Source organism: Triplophysa rosa, unplaced genomic scaffold (genome assembly GCF_024868665.1).
Source record: "Triplophysa rosa unplaced genomic scaffold, Trosa_1v2 scaffold221_ERROPOS574315, whole genome shotgun sequence".
Taxonomy (NCBI): domain Eukaryota; kingdom Metazoa; phylum Chordata; class Actinopteri; order Cypriniformes; family Nemacheilidae; genus Triplophysa; species Triplophysa rosa.
The window spans coordinates 145,354-170,589 of record NW_026634236.1 but is presented as its reverse complement, the minus strand read 5'-3'; the positions used below and the strand labels follow the sequence as shown (position 1 = coordinate 170,589).

General features: G+C 44.0%; 1 protein-coding gene across 1 annotated transcript in view; it reads left to right on the top strand.

Annotated features, from left to right (window-relative positions):
* The window catches only part of LOC130550021 (cytidine monophosphate-N-acetylneuraminic acid hydroxylase-like), a 35,918-nt gene extending 20,063 nt beyond the window's left edge, over positions 1-15,855 (top strand). The window contains exons 7-13 of the mRNA XM_057327355.1: positions 6,142-6,279; positions 6,989-7,124; positions 7,268-7,411; positions 8,314-8,488; positions 8,599-8,715; positions 8,870-8,985; positions 14,867-15,855. Of these exons, the coding sequence (XP_057183338.1) occupies positions 6,142-6,279; positions 6,989-7,124; positions 7,268-7,411; positions 8,314-8,488; positions 8,599-8,715; positions 8,870-8,985; positions 14,867-14,987 (947 nt within the window). The 3' untranslated portion in view covers positions 14,988-15,855. The remainder of the gene's footprint in view (positions 1-6,141; positions 6,280-6,988; positions 7,125-7,267; positions 7,412-8,313; positions 8,489-8,598; positions 8,716-8,869; positions 8,986-14,866) is intronic.
* Positions 15,856-25,236: the final 9,381 nt, after the last annotated feature.

The window sequence follows — 25,236 nt, the reverse complement described above, 5'->3', positions numbered from 1 at the left end:
TGCAAAATCAGATGCTAGCGACACATTACTTTCGTGGATATTTCGTATCATTGCAGGCGAAGCGCCTCCGCAACGCTCTCGAACATCCTCAGAAGAGCGCTAGCATGTTCAGCTGCTTAAAAACGCTATGATGCACCTATAGCCTTATCGTGATTTTCTTGACAGTGTGTAAAAGAGGCATCAATACTTTTTAAATTTCTCTTTTTTTGTCCATCAAATGTAAGAAAGCCATACAAATGTGAAACAACCTTAAAAATGGACTACTAATAACAACAGAAATGTCACGATGTGGCACGAATTGAAAGCAGTAGGTGCCGCATTATGAATTTCTGCAGTGTTAAATGGGCTTTCTTCCAGTAAAATAATCCCAGCACTTTCAGTTCTGGAAGAACGCGTAGATTGGACTGATATGAGTGTTGAAAGGCTGAATGTGCCTGTAGGCCTGTTTGTGCTTTGCTTTAATGGGAATTAGACTGTGGGGAGTTGGGATGTGGGTAGACTCACTGGCGATGACTGAACGTGCAATAATAACACCAGTTCACACAGCTACAGATAGAGTTATAGATATCATCATGACAAATGGACTGGCCCTGATGTTTGAGGAGAGAGAGAGAGAGGAGTATTATCTTTTTGCTCTAATACCTGTAATGTCTCAATGAGTGAAGATTTTCTAATCATAAACTTAAGGACAAAGAGTTAAATAATGAAGGAAGAATGAGAAGGTATTCATTTTCTGTGTTTCAGCAAACAAAACTGCACAAATCATTGGTCGCTCAAACAGAGTTTATGCTATTGGTTGAGCTTTTGCATTCCATCAAATCAATGAAATTGTTGTTCTTCTCCATGACAGCCGGTTGCTCCACCCACCCACCCCATGGCCCCGCCCAGTCCGAGCACCAACAACAGCAGTAGTAGCAGCAGCACGACCGGCTGGGAGCAACTAAGCAAAACAAACCTCTACATCCGCGGGTTACCACCAGGAACTACCGATCATGACCTTGTCAAACTCTGCCAGCCGTGAGTATTTTAGGCAGCGGTTGCTGTCATGTTCTTCTGACAGTCATTGCATTCACGTATATGCATTTAGCAAACATTTATACAAACTGACTTAGAGTGCAGTCAAGGTATATTTTCAGTGTGTTCCCTGGGTTTCCAACCCATGACCTTTGCATTGTTGATGCAGATTATCAATTGTGTAAACGTATGACAAATGCCATTTTATTTTTGTGTATTTTATTTATAGTGTGAGATTTTAGCAGGTGTCTGTCAGCAGCCTGAATATGTGAGGTTGTAAGAATGAGGTCAAACCCTCATGAGCCTGTTTACCCTGAAAACATCCACAACAATTCAACTTTCTTCACCACTAATATCCAGTTAAACCTCACCACCCACGTTGCTGATATTATGGGCTCTATTGAAATGCTACATAGCTTACTGCTTACAGAATATTGTGTAGTTGCACTGTAAATCACTTATTTTCTATAGTATTTATTTAACATGTTTAATTTCATTATAAATGTAATTTAAGTAAGTTGTTCATTTTTTAAGTATGTGAAACAGGACTATAAAACTTGCTGCATTATCATCACTATGAACTAATCGCATTGCTTCTTTAAAACAGCGAGTGGTGTTGAGCTCTAAAAAGGTTATTTTTTCGTTTTTAATTCACTTTTGTGTAATATCTTAAGTCAATATTATCACTCTGTGGTTGATATTATTTCTGGGCTATTCATCACCCTGGAGGTCATACCGAGTGCACTCAGTTGTGGGATACAGTATGTGCATTGAATTATAGGATATACAGCAGTGGAAAAAATGAAGAGACCATTCCATATTTTAATTTAATCAGCATTTCCAAATGTGTTGTGTCCATTTCAGTCCAGTGTCTGTTGAATTTCAACAAATCAAACCTCAGGAGTGACATAAAGTCATCCAACAGCAATGTGAAAGACTGACAACATGACAAGACACATGTGATAAAAATTGAGGTTATCACATATTTTTTCTTGAAAGTTTCCTACATATATGTACAAATATTACTGTTGTATTGCTTAAAAGTGAATATGAACTTGTTTTCTTTGCAGTATTTGAGGTCTGTTGTTTTGACCTGTTTCTTTCTCTTCTTCCTCTTTTCTCTTCTCTTCTTTTCTATTCTCTCTCTATCTTTGTTCTCACGGTAGTTTGTCATTTATGATTGTTGGATCTGAGGTAGTGGCAACATAAATGCACATTCCTGCGATTCGGTTTAAAACGAAATGCAAAACATATCTCGCATTATTCATCATTATCTGTTTTGTTTAAACACACAACCTGAAAGGAATGCATGATCAATACCCCCTCTGATCATGTTACACCATGCATTTTCCATAGAGCAATGGCATCTTTTGGCCATGCAATGTCATGACTTCAGGCATTTCGTCAAAACGATATAACCAGCTCCTCAAGGTTTTCTGGCTCATTTCCAAAAGCTTTTAGAGACAGACAGCTCACGATCGGTCCAAATCAACCGACATTTTTTTCAAGATGGAATATAACGGTAAGTGACTTTTTATCGTCAGTGCTGTTGAATGAAAGAATGAGTGAATCAATCAATGAATACTGATTATTTAAATTATGAATACGTGACTTGTGAGTGGTCAAATGAGTATGTCATTCTTTTTAAATAGCCGTAATCTTGCCAAGATGCTGTCGACTCCCTAAAAGTGTCTTTTTAATTGATTATATTGCTTATAACATTGTTTCTAATGTATTGATTATTATTGACGCAGAGTGATTACGTACAGGCACCCTTGGGCAGTCGTGGCCTAATTTTTTTAGATTTAGATTTAGATTCAATTTATTGTCATTGCACATGTACAAGGCAACGAAATGTGACCTCTGCATTTAACCCATCCAGAGAGTAGTGAACACACGTATCCCGGAGCAGTGGGCAGCTATCACTACAGCGCCCGGGGAGCAAGTAGGGGTAAGGTGCCTTGCTCAAAGGCACCTCAGTTGTTACCCGCCGGCCCTGGGAATCGAACCGGCAACCTTCTGGTCACGAGTCCGACTCTCTAACCATTAGGCCACAACTGCCCCGATGGTTAGAGAGTCGGACTTGTGACCAGAAGGTTGCCGGTTCGATCCCCAGGGCCGGCGGGTAACGACTGAGGTGCCCTTGAGCAAGGCACCAACCCCTACTTGCTCCCCAGGCGCTGCAGTGATAGCTGCCCACTGCTCCGGCTGTGCGTGTGTTCACTACTCTCTNCTCGATTTGTGCCGTTAAAATCACCACTGTATGTTTTTCCCTGGCTTGGAAATAAAAATATTATTTGCGGCAGTGACGTCACTCTCCACCCCATGTCGTCCAAATCGCCCAAACGTTGCTCGATTTGTGCTGTTAAAAGAAATTTGTGTACAATGATTTTTTTCTTTAATATAACAAGACTGTAGCCTTTAGGAGTAGATGCGCCACTCTCAACTACATGTCCTCCAAATCACTCTAAACTGTCGAGTTTGAACTCGATTTGTGCTATTAAAACAAACCATGCAACTTCTTCCCTTCGTTAAAAACAACAAGAACATTTCGGGAGCGGCACAAACGAACGCCACCTGTTTGGGGAGATTTAAACGACATGGGGTGGAAAGTGACGTCACTGCCCCAAAATTCTTCTTGTTATATCTCGGTAAGGAAAGTAGTTACAGAGTTTGTTTTAATGGCACAAACGGGCACAAATCGAGCACAAACGAACGGCACCAATTTGATAAGAGTTGGACGACATGGGGTGGAGAGTGACGTCACACAGCCAAGAAAAAGAATGTTTAATATCTTGAACGCCAAACCAGCACAAACGGTCATTTTTGCGGCACAAATCAGCACAAACACAGCACAAACGAATGATATAGTTTTGGTGACAATTTATTTAAATGGGGTGCCAACTTCACGGAGGTGCAAGTAGGGGTTGGTGCCTTGCTCAAGGGCACCTCAGTTGTTACCTGCCGGCCCTGAGAATCGAACTGGCAACCTTCTGGTCACGAGTCCGACTCTCTAACCATTAGGCCACGACTGCCCAAGGGTGCCTGTACGTAATCACTCTGCGTCAATAATAATCAATACATTAGAAACAATGTTATAAGCAATATAATCAATTAAAAAGACACTTTTAGGGAGTCGACAGCATCTTGGCAAGATTACGGCTATTTAAAAAGAATGACATTCTCATTTGACCACTCACAAGTCACGTATTCATAATTTAAATAATCAGTATTCATTGATTGATTCACTCATTCTTTCATTCAACAGCACTGACGATAAAAAGTCACTTACCGTTATATTCCATCTTGAAAAAAATGTCGGTTGATTTGGACCGATCGTGAGCTGTCTGTCTCTAAAAGCTTTTGGAAATGAGCCAGAAAACCTTGAGGAGCTGGTTATATCGTTTTGACGAAATGCCTGAAGTCATGACATTGCATGGCCAAAAGATGCCATTGCTCTATGGAAAATGCATGGTGTAACATGATCAGAGGGGGTATTGATCATGCATTCCTTTCAGGTTGTGTGTTTAAACAAAACAGATAATGATGAATAATGCGGATATGTTTTAGCATTTCGTTTTAAACCCGGATATGCTCAGAATGTTAGTGGCGAGTTGTTTTTCTGATTAGTAAAGAGATATAGCGAGATTATAGTTTGTCCCATAGAATGCATCGATCACACAAGTTGATTCGTCACGCATTGTTTCATGTGATCTACTTTACGAGCCTTGGTGCGGACACCTCTCTCAGGAATGTTATAGACTGTGTGAAAACTCTGAAAAACATCAGGTAATCTTCCTGTCCTCTCTGCCTTTCCTCTCTCATATATAGAATGCTTTATTTAATTACTTGTTCGTTTATTTACTTATTCATTCCTTGCTTTGTTTATTTACTTATTCATGATTTATTTAATCACTTATATAACCAATTGTTTATTTAATTACTTATTCGTATTCATGCCTTTATTTAATCACTCGTTGATTTATTCATTCGCACATAAGATACATGTCAACCTCATAAAAACATGTCCAAACATGATCCCTGGAAAATGGAGAAAAATGTTCGGTAAACATACGGGCAAAAGTTCAAGAGTTCAACTCCAGACGCGGGGCAATCCCTCATGACGTGGACAGGTCAAAGGGCAAAAGTTCAACACAAAGGGGGCAGTCCCTCACAATGGGGGCGGATATGGTCAAAGGTCAACGCAAAGGGGCGGGCCCTCAACCTGGGTGGTCCGGAAGTAATTCAACCCCCCCCCGCAAAGGTCAAAGGTCACCATCAATCATTTTGACACTGTCCCCTATATATACTACTCGTGACATATTGTTCACATATTTTTACAGACATGTAGTCAATAAAATATGAGAAAGAAGAATATGTATGTGTGGGTTACACAATATTGAAGAAAAGCTACAAACACAAAACATTAACCAAACACCAACTGAAGATAATAAAATCTCCTCCTCCTCTTATCTTGATTAAAGATGCATAAAATTACACTTTATTTTTACTTTCATTTACTGTCATTATTCAGTCCCATGCAACCCATAAATCAAATCAGATGATTAAACACATTGTCCATGCGTGTTGAATAGTTACAGGAGCCTTTATATCCTGAACTCAAATGATGTGGAAAAATTAAAACAATTTATTATTATACCTTAAATATCTTTACTAATTACCACATATATTTAATGTTAAATTACACACTATTACCGGCACTATTATTGTCATCATTAACTCATCAAAGTAATGTTACGCATTTTAATTAATGTTTCATTAAATCAGTAAATGATCATTTTGAACTTGCAATAAAAAGAGCTTTTAGGAACACTTATTAACATTGACCATGTTTATTTTAAACGAAGCCAAATAGTCTGTCATAACTTTTGGAAATATTTGTTGCACGTTAGTTTTTTCACTCTTCTTTCTTAAGAGTGTATAAGTATAATAATTGAATATTTTGTGTGTACAAATGTTGACAAATTTCTACCTCAAGTGATAGACAATAAAGTTTGTCAATCTTGACTCAGTGCATGACATAATCTTGTACCCACTTCATTGTGTCTGCTCAATAAAAAAACATGAAAAAGGTGCCAAATGATATATTCTGAAAACTATCTCAAGGTCACATGATCCTGAATACAGTCGACTGCACCAGGCCAAACAACGGGCGTCTTCCACACGGTGTCGACGTGATGATGAGCGACTTCGCCGGTGGTGCTTCCGGCTTTCCAATGACTTTCCATGGCGGGAAATACACCGGTGAGTTATGAAACCTGTGAGTTTTGTGGTTTTGATCCAAGTGACAAAAGAGAGCATTCGGAGATTAAAAGCACACAATGACACTTTTGTATTATAAAAGACTAATAATGACTCATAGTCTGGAATCACAACCTCGCTGTCAGGGAGGCGGGAGAAGAACCCAAGTGCAGGCAGCGGTTAAGGGGTTAATATAAAAAAGATTTATTTAAAACTCAAAACAAAACCGACGATGGGTAAAAACCAAAACTGAAGAAAGATGAACTCACACAAAACTGTAAAACAAAGACTTCCCACGAGGGGGCAAAAACAAGAGAACGGGATAACTAAACTTCCACAAACTTAGACTGCCTGGAAAAACAAGGCATCAAGACAAGGTACGAATATCACGGTACAAAGCTAACAAGCAAATGGTACAAAACAAACGAGCACAGGACAGCAGACACAAGGGCATTAAATAAGGGAACTAACAAAGAAGATAACAATAGGCAGGTGTGGGTAATGAGACACAGGCGGGAAGCTAAACGAGAGGGGCGGGGCCAAAGACGAGACCTGAGAGAACGCACATTATGTCGTGGCCGACAATATGTTTCTCTCCACACAAAACAAGAGGCTCTGACATGATTCTGCCACAAGACCAATAAAGACATGACATGATGAGGCAGAATCATGACATTTGCTGTTTGTTCTCTGTGTTCATTTACTCTGATAGAAAGCTGGAAGGCAGATTTCATTAAAAATGAGAGAAAGAAACTGCTGAACTATAAGACTCAGCTGGTGAAGAGTTTACAGCCCAAGATCTACTGTCCTTTTGCCGGCTACTTCACAGAAGCCCATCCCTCAGACCGGTAAATAACCTGTTTCCATCAGAAATTTTTTCAACTGTACCCATGGTATATGAAAAAAATACTATGGTTTTGCCATGGGAGTGTAACCCCTTGTTATGGATTTTTCTGTATATGACTATTAAATATTTAAACATGACTAACAGGTACATAAAGGAGACAAATATTAAGAACAGCGCAGAAGATCTGAATGCTTCCATAAGCAAGAGCTGTCCAAATATCTTAACCTGGACCCCTTTACCCTCCTCTGTGCTGGATGTGGCTTGGGCTTTAGCAGATCAATCAAACAGGTCTGTTTTCATATCTCAGTATGTAGCATGTTTGCGCTAGTATGTATGATGTGAGTATGAGTATACCCTTACAAAGTTTATTTAAGTGTGCTATGAGTATACTTCTTTTTTATAAAATTAGAAAGTTTATATTCAGTTTACTTTTCATCTATTTTTTCAGAAATATACTTAAAATTAAACTTTAAAATAAATACTTGTCTTAAAGGGGTCATATGACACGGCTAAAACAAATATTATCATTTGTTTTAGATGTAATGCAATGTTTATACACGATTTATGGTTCAAAAATGCTGTATTTTCCACATACCGTTCATGTTTGTATCTCCTCTTTGCCCCGCCTCTCTGAAATGCGCAGATTTTTTACAAAGCTCATCGCTCTGAAAAGCGAGGTGTGCTATGATTGGCCAGTTAACCAGTGCGTAGTGATTGGTCGAATACTGCAAGCGTGTGACGGAATTGTAACACCTCTTACCATATTTGAAACATCAGGTTCCAAAGCAATTGTACTGACAGGTACGTATACATTTGGGCGGTCTTAGTCAAATCATACTACGAACTGACGTAGATTTGTGGGGGTGTGGTTACACTAGGCGTTTCAGGCAGGTCTGGGTGTGCATTCGCTTTTAGATAGAATGCATCTTTTGTTCCAACACTTTAATTTTTGCAATTTTACGTGTCTAATACATGCATGGTTAACTTATAACACACAAACGACATAGAAAAACACGTAATCCCGCCATATGACCCCTTTAAGTTGACAGAAAAGTCTAAATATGTTTGGAGATATACTCTTTAGAAGTATTTCAAGTATAATGTCCATCTCTTATTCTGCTATTAATTCTGTTCATTCTTTATTTAGTAAGCATTATTTTCTCTTTGTGCTTGAACAACAACAATCGCAGGGATGCAATCACTCAACCCCCAAACAGTGCAAAGATCTATAAGGACAGCTGGGACTTTGACTTGTATTTGGATGAGCTGAATTCTACCATTTCCAATGATATCTTTAAACACAAAAGCTGGATCCAGTTTTATTATAACTGGGCAGGATTTAAAGGCTACAATCTGGTCATACGGGTAAAGAATGTTTTCATAAGCAAACTGGTGGTGGATCTCAAAGCTGCTCTTAACACAAGCAAACACATAAACCAGTGTGGACTCTACGCTCACTGAATGTTATGTGTCAGGTCATTGAAACGGATGATGATTTCAAGCTACTGGATGGAGGGTGTGATTATTTAGTGGACTTCATGGATCTGTCCTTTCCAGACAAGAGACCGAAGAGAGATCACCCGTATGAAGAGGTAACTGAGAAAAGAACTGAAATAGATTTATACATTTATTAATGAAAATGTGAGTAGTGTTTGCCCATGTACAGCCAATCGTTACCATGCCAGAGGGTTGTGGATGGTTGCCAGACAGTTGCTGAGGAAAATATCACACAAATATATTTTTTAGATCAAAAACAGAGTGGGGGTGATGAGACATGTGGTTGTGACGGGGCGACTCTGGGATGACCTGTACATTGGCTTCAATAACAGAATGAGCCGGGACCCTGATGTTTACCACCACAAGTGAGATCAATACTCAACATCAACACGAAATATAAAAACAAAAAAATCAGATGGTAATATCATGGCAAAAGTATTCCTACTTTTAACCATGGTAATACTGTGTTACTGTTCTGTTATGTCACGATTGGTAAGGGGAAGAACCCAAGCGCAGGCAGGCAGTGAAGGGGTTAAACAAGATATATTTATTTATACAACAAACAGAACAAAAACACCCACAATGGGGAAAAACCGAACTAAGAAACAAATATAAAACAAAAGACTTCCCACGAGGGGGCAAAATGAAAACAAGAACAATAAACTAAACAAAAGGACACGACCAAACGTCTTAAATAATACAAGGCACAAAACTTACAAAACACGAACAGGGCAAGGAACAGGAACACGGGTGACAACACGAGCATGAACACTAACACAATGCCATACATGCATAGACATAATACACAGTACAATCCACGAGCACAAGACAAAGAAACAAGAGGGTATATAAAGGGAAGACAAACGAGGGATAACGACTCGGGGCAGGTGTGGGTAATCAAACACTTAGGGAAGGATAACGAGGAAACGAGATGGCGGGAACAGAGACGAGACACTGGAAAAACACATGAGAGGTAAAAACAAACATCTCATGGCCTTCCCACATAAAACCCAAGGACTCTGCCCCGATCCCACCACACGACTAGAATTTCATAAACAAGACGGTGGGACCGTGACAGAGCCCCCCCCTTAATGAACACCTCCAGGTGTTCACCAAGGGGTGACTAACAAGACCTGACAGACTGGACAAAGACAAAAACCAGACAAACATGGTGAACAAGACAAGGGGTAGACAGGACAACAAGACTACAGGACTAGGGGTGAGACAACAAGAACAACAAACATGGGAGGGGGGTGGGGCAAAACAAGAGTACATAGGAGGCAGTCCAAAAGGGTTGGGTGGAACAGTCCCAGTCCCCGGCTGCGCTCGAGGGCGCTGAGTCCTGGGGGACTTAGGAGGAGTCCCGGGGGGAACAGTCTTTGGCCCTGGGAGTCTCCCAGGGACCGGCTGGACAGGGCTTGACGCCGGCTGGAAGGCCGGCTGGACAGGGCTTGACGCCGGCTGGAAGGCCGGCTGGACAGGGCTTGACGCCGGCTGGAAGGCCGGCTGGACAGGGCTTGACGCCGGCTGGAAGGCCGGCTGGACAGGGCTTGACGCCGGCTGGAAGGCCGGCTGGACAGGGCTTGACGCCGGCTGGAAGGCGGCTGGACAGGGCTTGACGCCGGCTGGAAGGCCGGCTGGACAGGGTCTTGACCGGCTGGACGGGCTGGATCACCGCTGGAGCCGGCTGGTGCCGGCTGGATCCCGGACTGGGCGCCGGCTGGATCACCGGACTGGGCGCCGGCTGGATCACCGGACTGGACGCCGGCTGGACACCGGACTGGACGCCGGCTGGATCACCGGACTGGACGCCGGCTGGACACCGGACTGGACGCCGGCTGGACACGGACTGGACCCGGCTGGATCACCGGACTGGACGCACGCCGTGCTGACACCGGACTGGAACGCCGGCTCGACCGCGGACTGGACGCGGTTCGACACCCGGACTGAGACACCGGCAGGACCTGCCGGTGACACCGGCTGAACGTCGGCTGCACCGGCATCTGCTTCCCCCTCCTCGGCTTCTTCTTCCTTGACCGGCCACAGGACATGTGGCCGGTTGCTGAGAAGCGATGGGAGAGCCCGGTACTCCGACCGGAGGAGTCGGACGGGGAGTCCCACGACTCCCTTCGTCTGCGCCGCCACGGAGCTGATGGGGGGGGAGAGGCTGCAGGGAGAGGCGGACGGTGGTGATGCCCACGACTCCGATCTGGCATGGACGACCCTACGGGATCACGGGCGTAGGGGAAGATGATGGGTTGGGCTGAGACCCTGGGCTCCGGCCGATTCATGGCTACCTATCATGTCCGTGAAGCCCAGCGGTCTCAGCATCCTCATTCTCTCCCGTGACAGCGGTTCGATTCAGACCGCCGTTGAACAGGCCATCTGCTCCACGCTCAGTCATGGACCATCTCCCCTGCGTTTCGAAGAATCGATCAGCGAACTCCAAGACATCGGAGTAGCCCTGTCGCAGACCGCAGAGGAGATGGGCCTGCCTGGATCGCCTAGCCTCCATCTTGCCTGCTGGGTTCAAATGATGGCTCGTATCGTCGATTGGTAAGGGGAAGAACCCAAGCGCAGGCAGGCAGTGAAGGGGTTAAACAAGATATATTTATTTATACAACAAACAGAACAAAAACACCCACAATGGGGAAAAACCGAACTAAGAAACAAATATAAAACAAAAGACTTCCCACGAGGGGGCAAAATGAAAACAAGAACAATAAACTAAACAAAAGGACACGACCAAACGTCTTAAATAATACAAGGCACAAAACTTACAAAACACGAACAGGGCAAGGAACAGGAACACGGGTGACAACACGAGCATGAACACTAACACAATGCCATACATGCATAGACATAATACACAGTACAATCCACGAGCACAAGACAAAGAAACAAGAGGGTATATAAAGGGAAGACAAACGAGGGATAACGACACGGGGCAGGTGTGGGTAATCAAACACTTAGGGAAGGATAACGAGGAAACGAGATGGCGGGAACAGAGACGAGACACTGGAAAAACACATGAGAGGTAAAAACAAACATCTCATGGCCTTCCCACATAAAACCCAAGGACTCTGCCCCGATCCCACCACACGACTAGAATTTCATAAACAAGACGGTGGGACCGTGACACTGTTACATATTTCTCAACAAATAATACATTTTTAACTGCATAATAAAGGATATTTTTAGTATTTAAATTAAATTAAATTCAGATTCACTTCAGCAGTGCTTTTCACGATTTTGCATTGTTGAAAAGAATCTGTAATGAAAATAAATTTTAGGAAAATAGTATAGAAATAATGAAAACTAGATAGTAAAGTTCGAGTACAAACTTTATGTTGGCTTGACAAAGCCTGTCTGTGGCGAGGAAGGTGGGACGGGAGCCGTGGGGCGGGGCCAGTGGCATGAGTGATAATGGAAATCAGCTGTGCGTGCACAGGTCCCGCATCGCCCACGGAGGAGATTGGGAGCATAAAGGGAGGAATCGACGGGTCTGCCGACGAGAGAGGACCGGGCCCGGACATGTTAAGTTTTGTTTATGTTTGTGTAATACACTCAATAAAACAGGAAGGAAGGAGGTGGGAACCGGCGAACATTTAACACCAAACTTTAATCAAAAATAAATAAACAATAACACGGAAGTAAAATGGCCGACAGCCACCTCGCGGTAGACTGCCGGCCACGCAAACATAAACAAAACTTAACATGTCCGGGCCCGGTCCTCTCTCGTCGGCAGTCCCGTCGATTCCTCCCTTTATGCTCCCAATCTCCTCCGTGGGCGATGCGGGACCGGTGCATGCACAGCTGATTTCCATTATCAATCACACCACCAGCCCCACCCCACGGCTCCCGTCCCGCCTTCCTCGCCACACTGTCCTGAAGAGTTTGAAATAGTTTGAAAGGTTTTATCGTTATACTTTTTCTAAGATGATGGAAAGAATAATGTGACCCCAGTGTGTAAAAACCGGGCTTAGTATGTTGTTAGCATGATTAGAATGTTTGCTAGCATGAATAGCATGTCTGCTAACATGAATAGCATGTTTGCTAACATGGTTAGCATGTTTGCATGCATGATGCTAACACGATTAGCATGTTTGCTAGCATAATGCTAACGCGATTAACATGTTGCTAGCATGATGTTAACGCTATTAGCCTTTTTGCTAGCATGATGTTAACACTGTAAGCATGTTTGCTAGCATTATGTTAACACGATTAGCATGTTTGCTAGCATAATTAACATGTTGTTAGTATGATACTCCAAGCCACAAGTAAAACGAACCAACCCCCATGTCTCTACGATGTTCTGATGCAGACATATGTCTTGTTAAACGGTTGCTAAGTTAAGATGTTTTGTTGCTATTGGCGTGGCTTCGTACCTTAATGAAGTTCCTGGGATACTGATTGGTTGCCTGAGTCAAATGAGCCCACCCCCTTGTCTCTACGACACTGTGTTGCAAAGATATCCATCTGGACTTTTTATAATGGGAGTCTATGGGATCGGTTGCTAGGTTGCTGTAAATGGTTGCTATGGGCGTGGCTTAATAGCTTCATGATGATCATGTGACACTGATTGGTTGCCTGAGTAAAATGAGCCCACCCCCTTGTCTCTAAGTGGTTGTACTGCGAAGATATTCAACATGGGACAGTTATAACGCCTTATATGGGCATATTTCCTCTTCCATTATAAGTCAATGGTGAATTTGGGGGGCTCTTACACCCCAGGGGTGCAAATTACACCCCATTGTGATGTATGTTCTTACAGAGCCTGCCAGACTCTTCAAACGGGGTAACCCACAAGTTTCTACGACATCCTCACTTTGTGTTATGAGCCTTCAAAGTTTGTCGCAATGTTAAGTCAATGGGAATTTAGGGGATTTTGAGAGTCCGGTTTTCGAAAACCAGAACCCGGATCAGTTAGAAAAGATATTGCAACTCAAGTCAGACCAGACTGAAGGTTTGTGGAAAGTTTGGTGGATGTAGCTTGAAAGCTCTTTGTCAAGCCAACATAATAATAATAATAGTAAGTTTAAGTACAAGAACAGTATGTTGGCTCTGTCAAGCCAACATAATAAATATGAGGCAATAATAATAGTGAGTTTTTTTCAAAAGCATCACTAATAATAATAATATGCTCGCAAGATAGTAATAGTGAGCTTTTTCAAAGCACCACTAATAAGCTTAGAACAAAGAACTGTATGTTGGCTCTGTCAAGCCAACATAATAATAAGTATGAGGCAATAGTAATAGTGAGCTTTTTTCAAAAGCATCACTAATAAGCTTAAGTACAAGAACAGTATGTTGGCTGTCAAGCCAATATAATAATAAGTTTAAGTACAAGAACAGTATTTTGTGTCATGAACAGCAGGGGAAGAACCCAATTGCAGGCAGCGGGGAATGAAGGGGTTAAAAAGGACTTTATTTAACAAAAGATAAAACACAAAACAAGAACCCACGTGGGGGTAAAACAGTAACAAAGGATAAACAGGAACATAAACTGACTAGACTAAACTAACAAAGACTTAGTACAACACTAGACAAAACTACAATGAACTAACACTAACTAGACTTACTGAAGGATCACGAACAGGAACACGAACACGAGCAAGAGTCAGGTAACAAAAACAGCACAAGGCACAGATGTATAAACAGAGACAGCAAACACAATGACCAACACAGGACAATGAAACATGAGGACTATTTAAAGGGGAGCAAATCAAGAGGGAACAGGTTCGGGACATGAACTAATAAACAACCAATAACGAGGGATAGAAAAGGGCGGGAACACAGACAAAGACCGGAGAGAGTATCGAAGGCCGAAAGGGTCAAAATTACTCTCTCCACACATAACAAGGGATCCTGCCGTGATTCTGCCACAAGATCAAGAAAGACATGACAAGATGAGGCAGAATCACAACAATTTTGGCTCTGTCAAGCCAACATAATACGTTTAAGTACAAGAACTGTACAGTATGTTGGCTCTGTCAAGCCAACATAATAAAATAAATGAAAAAAGAGAACAATTATGTAATACATTGTAGTACAGAATACATGGCATGCAAATGTCCCTTCAAATAGTCTGTAGGATTTTAATCAGGCACTACAAAGTATTTTTTGTTTAGTTTATTTATTACACATTACAATATACATACATTGGAATTCTTGTGTTTCTCAGAGACAGCTTTTGTCTTGGGGATTGTATTGAAATGATTGTATGATGTTTGTTTTTACTGACAGGTTCTGGAATCATTTCCAGACTGAATTACCTCCATCAGCTCCAGACTGGGATAATTTTCTTCAGACTATCTCTAAACACACAGATCTTAAACAGGAGAATGGTTTCTGTGCGCAGTCTTAAACCTGACTTATGCCTTATTTTGACCTCATCAAACTGATCTGGGAACTGACTTTCAAACAGGTCACCTGCTGACCTGTCTGAAACTTATACTTTTATTATAGGGTCACTGGGGTTGATGTTTTTATCATCATGATTGGACTAAATTTATGATTTTTTTACTCTTTAGAATTCTGTTTAAAAGCTGGCATGCACACAACACTTGAAATGAGATGATTAACCGGTTTTGTTCATTGAAGTGTCTTTTTACACTGAGTATAAATAGCCTGCCTTGTTGGCAGAGACTATTTGCACTAGCTCCGCCCACCAATATGTGATTGGAATAGAAAAAGTGTAAGAATATTAATAAGTTGCCATCATTTTAATAATTTATATAACTATAATGATTTACACTCTGTTATTATTGCATAATGTTTAATGCACAACAATACTGAGGTGCAAATAGCAAAAAAGTAAAGTAAATGGCATCTAACTACTATTTCTACTTAATCCAAAGAAAATACAGCTATTTTCGGTATCCCTAAGAAATGCAGCATCTATTGCCTTTATTAATACAGATATTAATTACACTTTCACATGCCTTATGTTTACCAAGTAAGTGCAATAATTTCCAGCTATACTCCTCACTAGTCTTCCTTGATAAAAGGGCCTTTGTATCAGTCTCCCAATCATGTTGTTGTCTACATCTACGTTGCTGTCTAGCCTATTTATATACTATATATATATATATTTCAACTTAAATGATTGATGCAGAAGAATTTTACTTCTGTTTGCTTGCTTTAATCTGTACCATTATTATATTTTAAGACCTGATGAAATGTGGATAAACATTTTAAAATGCTCTTATAAATTTCTGTCAAACAAATTAGCTGTTAAAAGGTTTAAGGTTTTTAATCATTAAAAATTTTCCCACAACAAACAACACAATATTGTCCTTTTTTTGATGCAATTGCATTCACAACGTCGTTAAAATCTAAGATCGCAGATATAATTGTTAACAGTTATAAACAGTAAAGTATATAACTCAGCTTTTTACTATCTAATCTAAATCTAATCTAATTAAATCTATTAATTTTTACTGGGCATTAAAGTGTTTAAATAATATGATCAATTTAGTAATATAAAAATAGTAAATTAACAGAAAGTTAACAAAAAACTATAAGATAAGAAAACATTAAATATGAAAAAATAAATGTCACCTTATTTCGGATAAAGGCATCTACATGACTAAATGTAAATGCAGAGTAGGCCTAATATAGATTTTATTTTAATAAAAGTTAACGCAAATGATAATAAAAGTAGCCCACTGTAGAATATAAAGAAATAATAATGATAATTAATTTTGTTCACTTGTTATAGTTGTGATTTCTGTGCCCTAGCCACAGCGGTAACAGCGCTCCTCAATGTCAAAAAGTTGGCCAATCAAACAGGGTTTAGAGAATTCTAGCCAATCAAATTACAGGCCAAGCAGAATTTAAACCAATCAAACTGAAAAAGACAGACGTTTCAGCCAATTAAATTGAAGAAGACTGGAATACAGAAGTTCGGTAGGCGTGCGCTAACCGAAACCAATTCTGCGTCCCAATTCGCATACTATCCGTCCTAAATAGTATTCGAAAAAAGAATTAGTATGTCCCAAATCATAGTATGTTGAAAAGAGTATTCCAAAGATTCCTGGATGGTCTACTACTTCCGGTGGAAATTCAAAGTGCAGAATGATGCACACTCTAACGGCTAATATTACCCACAACTCACCGCGAGTAGGCGGAGTTAAGTGACGCTCCACTGCATTAATAAAATTAAATAAATATTAAATAACTGATGCGTCACTAAATTAATAAATATAAGCACAGCGTTAACATTACATATGAAACAATGAATACTTAAATGGAAAGAAGAGCTGTATTTTGATGTGTGTGTCAGTTAATGGCCACAATGTTGTCTAGGCAACAACGGCCACTTCCGTTTCCTGTTAGTATGTCCCAGGCTGCGTCCGAAATCGCATACTGTGACAGTACGTACTGAATTTGAATAAGTACCTACCTATCGGCAGTCAAAACAGTACGTTCTATATAGTATGAGTGGGATTAGTATGAATACATTTCGGACATACTGCGTCCGCCATGTTTTATGATCATGTGACCCGTATGCTCTTTGACCTATGACGTATTAACAACAACCTACACGTGAGAGTTGATAAAACGTCTCCGGTTACTGTCGTAACCTCGGTCCTAACAAAATCTCCGAGGGCGGTGACTCTCCGAGCCTTAAGCACCTGAACCGGAAGGTCTTCGCAGTGCGGGCAGTTAGACTCCGAGAGAGCCCCCTCTGCATGGGCCAGACCCAGGCAGAGCACGCAGTGTGAGTGCGTGTCCTGCGGGTCGATGTGCCCCGAACATAAATTACATATTGGCATACCGGAACACACGAGCAGAAGGATCCGATGAATTCCTCTTCTCTGAAGCGTATCCTCAACAGCATGCAAAAGGTGAGTGAAGGAGAAAGATTCTGAGGAATGCGGTCCAGACAGCGAGTTATATAGGGGTGGCGCACACCCCTAAGCGCCGTCTTGACTGGCATTGGCCAGTTACATTTTTTTTTTCACTGCCGTTATTCAATAAGGATTCAGTAAAGGTTGGAGAAGGGGATTCCCCTAGCGTTTCACGCAATGTCTCGTTCCCTCCTCTCAGGGAACATAATTTATTCACGAGAAATTAATTTATTGGCACTTACATTAAAAACGTAAGTCCGCTTTAAAGTTTTCCGCTATATTTATTTGATTTACTTTTTAAATTTGACCTTTGCTCTGCTCCCATGGCATCATGGGATAGAGAAGTGTCCATCCGATCCACACTCACGAATCTCGGTGGAAGTAGACCATCCGGGTATTTCTCGCCTACAGTTTTTTGTATACTGAGGTTTCGGACATACTATTCATGACTCATACTCATTTTCGCCTACTATATAGTATGGAAGTAGGCAATTTCGGACGCAGCCCCAGTGTGTCCATATTGTTTTATATCGTCTTGCAACCCCTCCCCCCGCGAGGGCGTGGTCGCAAGATGATTTCCAGAAATAAGTTTTTTTTTTACTTAGAAATAGCGTATGTAATCAATAAGTGTAACAAAATATAAAAATATTAGTTAAGTTAAAAATAAAACCAGGCAAATAAAAACCTGCAGAGTTTTGCGTTTAAAATGCATTAACTAAACTCAGAGCATTTCCTAAGATGATCTAGAACATCTGCAGTGCTCTCTTAAATGAAATTTAAGTGTTTTTTGTGTTTTGTCACGTGTGTGTTGTGAAACGCTCTTACTTGTAAACAAACAGTAAACCGTGAACCACACACCCATCAAAAAGTTTTCTTCCTTCTGTTCTTCAAATGTATATTTCTGCAAGCCCACGTCTCTGTGTCTGACAGGTAACGCGCATGTTGCGGTGTCTGACGAACAGGTCGCGCGGGTGCGCGCATATGGCGGGCATTTATTATTGCTGGCAAACAATATGACACATTTGCAGTTTTGATTGTATAGATATAGATTCATATCCACTTCATCCAACGCTCTTTGTGTTCTGCGTTTCGCGCTACGAGTGAGTAATCCGCCGCTTCACAGGATTCAGATCGTTCTGCACCCAGGGGTTGGTGGTCTGTGACCAATGTAAACCTTTGACCATACAGGTAATGATGGAATTTTTTTACACCCCAGACAAGGCTGAGTGCTTCTCTGTCTATTTGTGCATAATTACGTTCTGCCGCTGTTCATGATCTGGATGCGAAGGTAGTGCTGTAGTACTCGAGTCCGATCTCGGACACGAGTCCGGACTCGAGACGTTTTTTTATGATCTCGGATTTGTCTTGGACTCGTTGGTATTTGCATTCGGACTTGTCTCGGACTTGGACACTGCGGGCGGTTGACGATTCAGACGTTGCGTCACGGGTGGCTGTGTTCCCACGGGACTCAGCCACCACCTCGTCTGCTCCCCGTTCCGTGACGGCAGGACTACGGCCCTGCCGTCCGCTACGGCAAGCAGCGAGGGTGATATGAGGATTACTGTGAGCGTTAATCCGCCAGCCACTGGCTCACGGACCTTTCGCACCTCGTCTCGCTCGTCTGACCGTTCCTCAGGAGATGGTCCCACCGTCTTGTTCCTCAACCACGTATTCGGACATGACGGTACGTGATGATGAGATGTCTCTTGACTCGGCCGTCGAGTCCCGTGCACCGTCTGCTTCCCAGCAGCCCTGGTCTTCTTCGACGCCCTCCGGCTCTGGCGCCCCCACTCAGGCGGCCCCCCCGGAAGAGACATCGAAGAGGAGACCATCGCCCCATCAGCAGCCACGGCGAAAGCAGATGCGGCCCTCATGGGAAGACTCCAGGGAGATCAAGAATACCATCGGGTCCGACCCCAGCCATTCCATCGCTGGGTGGTCGATCCGGGACGGTTCCTGCCCCGTCCCAACAGCCCACTCTCTTAAGAGTTTCCTCTCTCTCTGGGTGTTTATCACAGCCGCTCTCACCCTCTACACGATGGTGTTCGGCAACTCGACGTTGCGTCACTGCGAGACCCAATGTCGAGGATAATCAGCAGCCCTCAGCACTCTCAGTCGACAGTGCGTTGTGCTGCATTATCGCCAGGCAGGTAAGTCAGCCGAGCCGATCTCCTCCCCAGGGGCTTCCCCACGGCAAGGAATCCGCACTGCCAGCCATCGAACCACCCCGTGGGAGGTCGATGAAGCAGATCGTACCCCTAGCCCCGGTCTCGGTCCCTGGGAGCCTGATTAGAGCCCCCAAACCATCACGGTAGCTATGGGATACGATCCGTCTCGGCTACGCGATCTAACTCGTCAGACGCTCGCTCAAGTTTGGGGCATCCTCTCAACCTCAGTCAGAGGCTAGGATGCTCCCGTGCTTCGGGCCAGGGTCACCACCCCTCTGGCAAGCGATCATTCTCGTCCCTCTGGCCGAGATGTTCAGCGGGTTCTGCAGCCCGTACTTCATCATCCCCAAAAAAGGGGGTTGCTAGATCTGCGTACCCTGAACAGGCATCTACTCAAGCTGCCGTTCAGGATGCTCACGCAGAAGCGCATCCTGGTGTCTACCAGATGTCAAGATTGGTTCATGGCAATCGACCTAAAGGATGCTTACTTTCATGTCTCGCTTTCGAGCGGGCGTATCAGTACAGAGTCCTCCCTTTCGGTCTGTCCCTTTCCCCATGAGTCTTCACGAAGATCGTGGAAGCCATCCTCACTCCCCTCGGGGAGAGAGGTGTGCGGGTACTAACTATCTCGACGGCTGGCTCATCTGGGCACACTCGCGAGATCTGTTGTGTACACACAGGGACCTAGTGCTCCGGCACCTAGATCGGTTGGGACCACAGGTCAACTGAGAAAAGAGCAAGCTCTCCCCTGTGCAGAGCATCCTCTTTCTCGGTATGGAACTCTACTTTGTCTCCATGACAGCGTGACTGACTCAGAGCACGCTCAGTCAGTGTTGAACTGCCTGAAGCACTTCAGGCAGTCAGCAGTCCCCCTGAAACTTTCAGAGGCTCCTGGGCACATGGCATCCTCGGTGGGGGTGGTCCCCCTCGGGTCGATGCACATGCGACCGCTCCAACACTGGCTACAGAGACGGGATCCCTGGATAGCGTGCCACGCCGGCAGCAGGCGTATGGTCATCACGCCTTTCTGCCGGCGCACCCTGACCCCCTGGTCTTCAATGACCTTCTTGCGGACAGGATCCCCCTAGGGCAGGGGCAAGGCACGTCGTGGTGACGACAGATGCCTCCCTGCAGGGTTGGGGTGCCGTGTGCAACGGGCACGCAGTGTCGGGGTGGTGGACGGGCCCCCGCCTGCGTTGGCATATCAACTGCCTAGAGTTGTTGGCTGTGCTACTTGCACTGAAGAGGTTGCAACCTCTCGTGCAGGGCAAGCACGTGCTGGTCCGGTCAGGACAGCACAGCTGCCGTGGCGTTATTAATCGTCAGGGTGGCATTCGCTCACGGCAGCTAACACGACTCGCCCGACGCCTTCTCCTGTGGAGTCCGCGGCTCGATTATTGCCGAACACCGTCGTGTAGAGGGTATGAGCGGCTGTGATAAACACCCAGAGAGAGAGAAAACTCTTAGAAGTGGGCTGTTGGGATGGGGCAGGAACCGTCCTGGATCGACCACCAGCAATGGAATGGCTGGGGTCGGGCCCGAAGGTATTCTCGATCTCCCTGGGGTCTTCCCATGAGGGCTGCTTTGGCTTCCGCCGCGGCTGCTGACGAGGGTGGTGGTCTCCTCTTTGATGTCTCGAAGAGGACCAGGGCTGCTGGGAAGCAGAAAGTGCACGGGATCTCGGTGGCCAGAGGGCTGTCGAGTCACGGCTGGGGAGGACATACTTGATATCCTCTGTCTGCTCCCTTACTGTCGAGAACTGCAGCTCGACAGTATCACCAAACAGCCCCCCTTGTGAGATGGGTGCATCGAGAAAGCGGACTTTCTCGGCGTTACTCATCTGTGCAAGGTTCAGCCAGAGGTGTCTCTCCTGGACCACAAGTGTGGACATCGCCCGACCACCTTGGTCGCCCGTAGAGCGAGGTCGGTGACGCCGCGGAGTTCCTGCATAAGCGCTGGGTCGGTCTTACCCTCGTGGAGCTCTCTCCGCGCATTGGCCTGATGGACCTGCAGGATGGCCATAGCGTGGAGAGAGGGGACAGCTTGGCCCGCAGCAGAGTAAGCTCTCGACACCTCAGATGCCGAAAAGCCTACGTGCTTTGGACGGGAGTCTAGGTCGAGCCCCTGGGGACATCGACGTATCCTCTAGCTGCCCCACCATCGAGGGAAGAAAGGACGATGGAACTAGTTGCCATGTACGCGCCGAAGGGGGGCGTTCCAGGTCATACTAAGTTCCTCATGCACCTCCGGGGGAACACGGCACTGGGGGTGAGTGCGGCTTGGAGCCGCTCTCAAGCCCAAGGTACCGTGTATCCAGCCGCGAGCATTGGTAGAGGCAGTGCGGTGCACCTCAACCCAATGCCGGCGGCCCGGGAAAGCATGGCTGACATTTCGACGTCCGCTTCTTCCTGAGCTCGACCCCCCGAGGGAGGGAGCTTCAAGGAATCGCCGGAGTCTGATGCCAGTAAGTCACCCTCCGATGCTGCAACAGACATCTCATCATCACGTACCGTTTCCGATACGTGGTTGAGGAACAAGACGGTGGGACCGTCTCATGGGGAACGGTCAGACGAGGTGCGAATGGTCCGCGAGCCAGTGACTGACGGATTGGCGCTCACAGTAATCCTCATATCACCCTTGCTGCTTGCCGTAGCGGGCGGCAGGGCCGTAGTCCTGCCGTCACGGAACGGGAAGCAGACGAGGTGGTGGCTGACTCCCGTGGGAACACAGCCACCCATGACGCAACGTCTGAATCGTCAACCGCCCGCAGTGCGGGTAGGACGTATCCACAACATCTGCCCCAGCTTACTGGAAGCAGACATCGTGTCCATCCCCCTCCTCGATGAGTGTGTTGCACCCACGAGAACAGCGGGACATGCCACGCTGGAGAAATTTGCTCTTTTAGAGAAAAAACTCGAACACTTCTGGAACCACCGAGACGCCCAGGGGAAGTCGCTGCAGGAAGGGACAGTCCGCTGCACCACGTCGTAGAGCCGGCAGTCTTGTAGTTGCTACTTGTAGCGAAGTCTGTTGATCATGAGCGAAGGCTCCGAAGAACAAAAGGTGAATGAATGAGGCACGCCATCTCCCTTTTATACCCGGATATCCGGGGGCGGAGTCCGGCATGCAAATTTCATTCACCAATTTTCATTGGCCTTTTCTAAGAAGTCGGAAGCGATTGGTTCTCAGGGACGAACTCCATCTGTCGGTTCGACACAATGTCGAGAGACCGACAGAAAGCGAACTACAAAGGACAACAAAACATGGCACAGAACAGGAAGTAACAGAAAAGTTCACCAACACAGGGGAAACACAGACTGGGATCGTGACAGTATGTGAAGAGCTCGACCTGATTTTGCCAAGTGGTTGATGTCCTCAGGGCAACATATTTATAAATAAAACCTAAACCCACACCAAAGCCCAACCCTAACCATAACTTACCCCTAAAATCAGAGGGAAATGTGAGAACAGAATCCAGTCCTCTTTTGCATATTCTTGGAAATATTTAAATAGGCAAGTCTTAAAAACGTACAAATTATAATTTTCCATGACGATACAGCACTGGCCCGACCGGGCAAATGACAGTTCTCTCAACTGGCCCGAGGATCTCCCATGTTGGCCCCGGGCCATCGGGCAGTCTTTTATGTCGAGCCCTGCACTGTATGCAGAGCGGAAAGTATGCCTCGCTCTCAAGCACTTTCTGCCACCATGTTGCTTTTTTTGGTGCCGTTGCCATGGTGAATCGTAATATCGGAGCTCTATTGATCATGGCTTGTCGTAGTTGTGGTGCAAGTTCTTAACTCAAGGTAAGCCTACCCAGAGTTGATAGAACTAACTCAAATCAGCTGTTCAGAAACCAAAAACTCAAAGTTTCACATCTCGGTGTAAATCAACTCAGTTCACATTTTAACTCTGTGTTGGTTGAACCTCCTTATTGAAACGGGCCCCAGGACCAGGATTCAGAATCGCTGGTTTATACCATTCAAGCCATAAAATAAGACCGTGTAAGTTATATGGTGGACTTAATTAATGTTTGAAGAATTCAATAGATTGCAGAACTATTATCACAGGTAATGAAATGACTGTTTTTGGTAAAATGTACAGTTTTATCATGCTTATCGAAGCTACTTCATTAAAGCCAAGTTATTAAGCCCAAAGCGTGAATGTTTCTCTCCTCTCTTCTCGGTTTATAATTCTAAATGCTCACTTTTGTTAAGACTTGTATGTTGCTTTGGGCTTTATATTTGATGTATTAAAACAAGTTTTTTTTAGCAAAGGGGCAGTCGTGGACTAATGGTTAGAGGGTCGGACTCGTGACCAGAAGGTTGCTTGGTTCGATTCTCAGGGCTGGCAGGTAATGACTGATGTGCCCTGACCTTACCCCCACTTGCTTCCTGGGTGCTGCAGTGATAGCTGCCCACTGCTCTGGGTGCTCTAGTTGTACAAGTGTTCATGACTTGCTGTGCGTGTGTTCACTACTCACTGGATGTGTTAAAAGCAGAGGTCACATTTTGGGTATGGGTCACCATATCTGACAAATAGGTCACTTTCACTTTCAAAGTCTAGTCACACCTTTTTTTGGCAGCATTTAAGTAAATTCTCTTGTCTAGGAAATTATTCATAAGTAGTAAGTCGTCACCCTTAAAACAGGGTAAAACTTGAATCCTTGATTCTGGTGTTACATGTCATGGTCAGTAAAGTGTCATTAACAAACAATTCAAATACATTATCCTTCATTACACTGGCATGTTTAGGCAGGCTTTTATGTATTTGTGGCGAGATGAAGCCCCATGAAGCATTGAAGCTTTTCAGCCAAGTGGTTCACAAAAGGGTTCATTTCTCGAGGCTTAATTTGCTCACAATACCACCTGGTGGCCAAAGAGTGTAAAACATTACAGATGTGCCTGATGTGGTCTCTGATACACTTTATTTTGCACCAGTTAAGGCTTAGAAATAACGGTGAAGAAAAAAATCTATTTCTACATAGACTAATCTATTTATATGAATATAATGTGTATTTTCTGGTGGTATATAATGATTGTATAATATAACTGTATAATAAACGTATTGGCCTGAAATGAATGGGGCTATCAAATGTGTGTAAATCAATTATTTGGTCATAATAGGCAGAAGGGGCAATATTATTTTTCTAAAACTGGAAAGTGTCTGGGCTTAACTGGGCAGAGGGCAGTGAATGTGCTTGTATAACTTGGTTTATATGGTTGTCAAAATGTCGCGGCAAGATTCAAACCGCTTGCTGAACCACTCAGGCGGAAGCGAGGCTTCAAACGTCACCTATGACGTCAGTGGTCTAAAGCGATACAATCCTCGATACGCACTTCACTGAAAGCTTCCGGGATTACTCTACACACGCTCCGAAGCCTCGGCACAGAACGTAACATCACTACTTTTATGTAATTCTGATCTCTGTTTGTTGCTTAGACTGCACTGGCCTTTACTGTTTAATGTTTGTTGTTTTGTTGGCTTTGCAATGTGTCGTTAAAAGGTCTTTAGAAACATTTGTTTCTAAATTGTGGTGTTATAGAATGATTTGTGCATCAATAAGCTGGTGTTTTATGTTGACAGCCTGGCA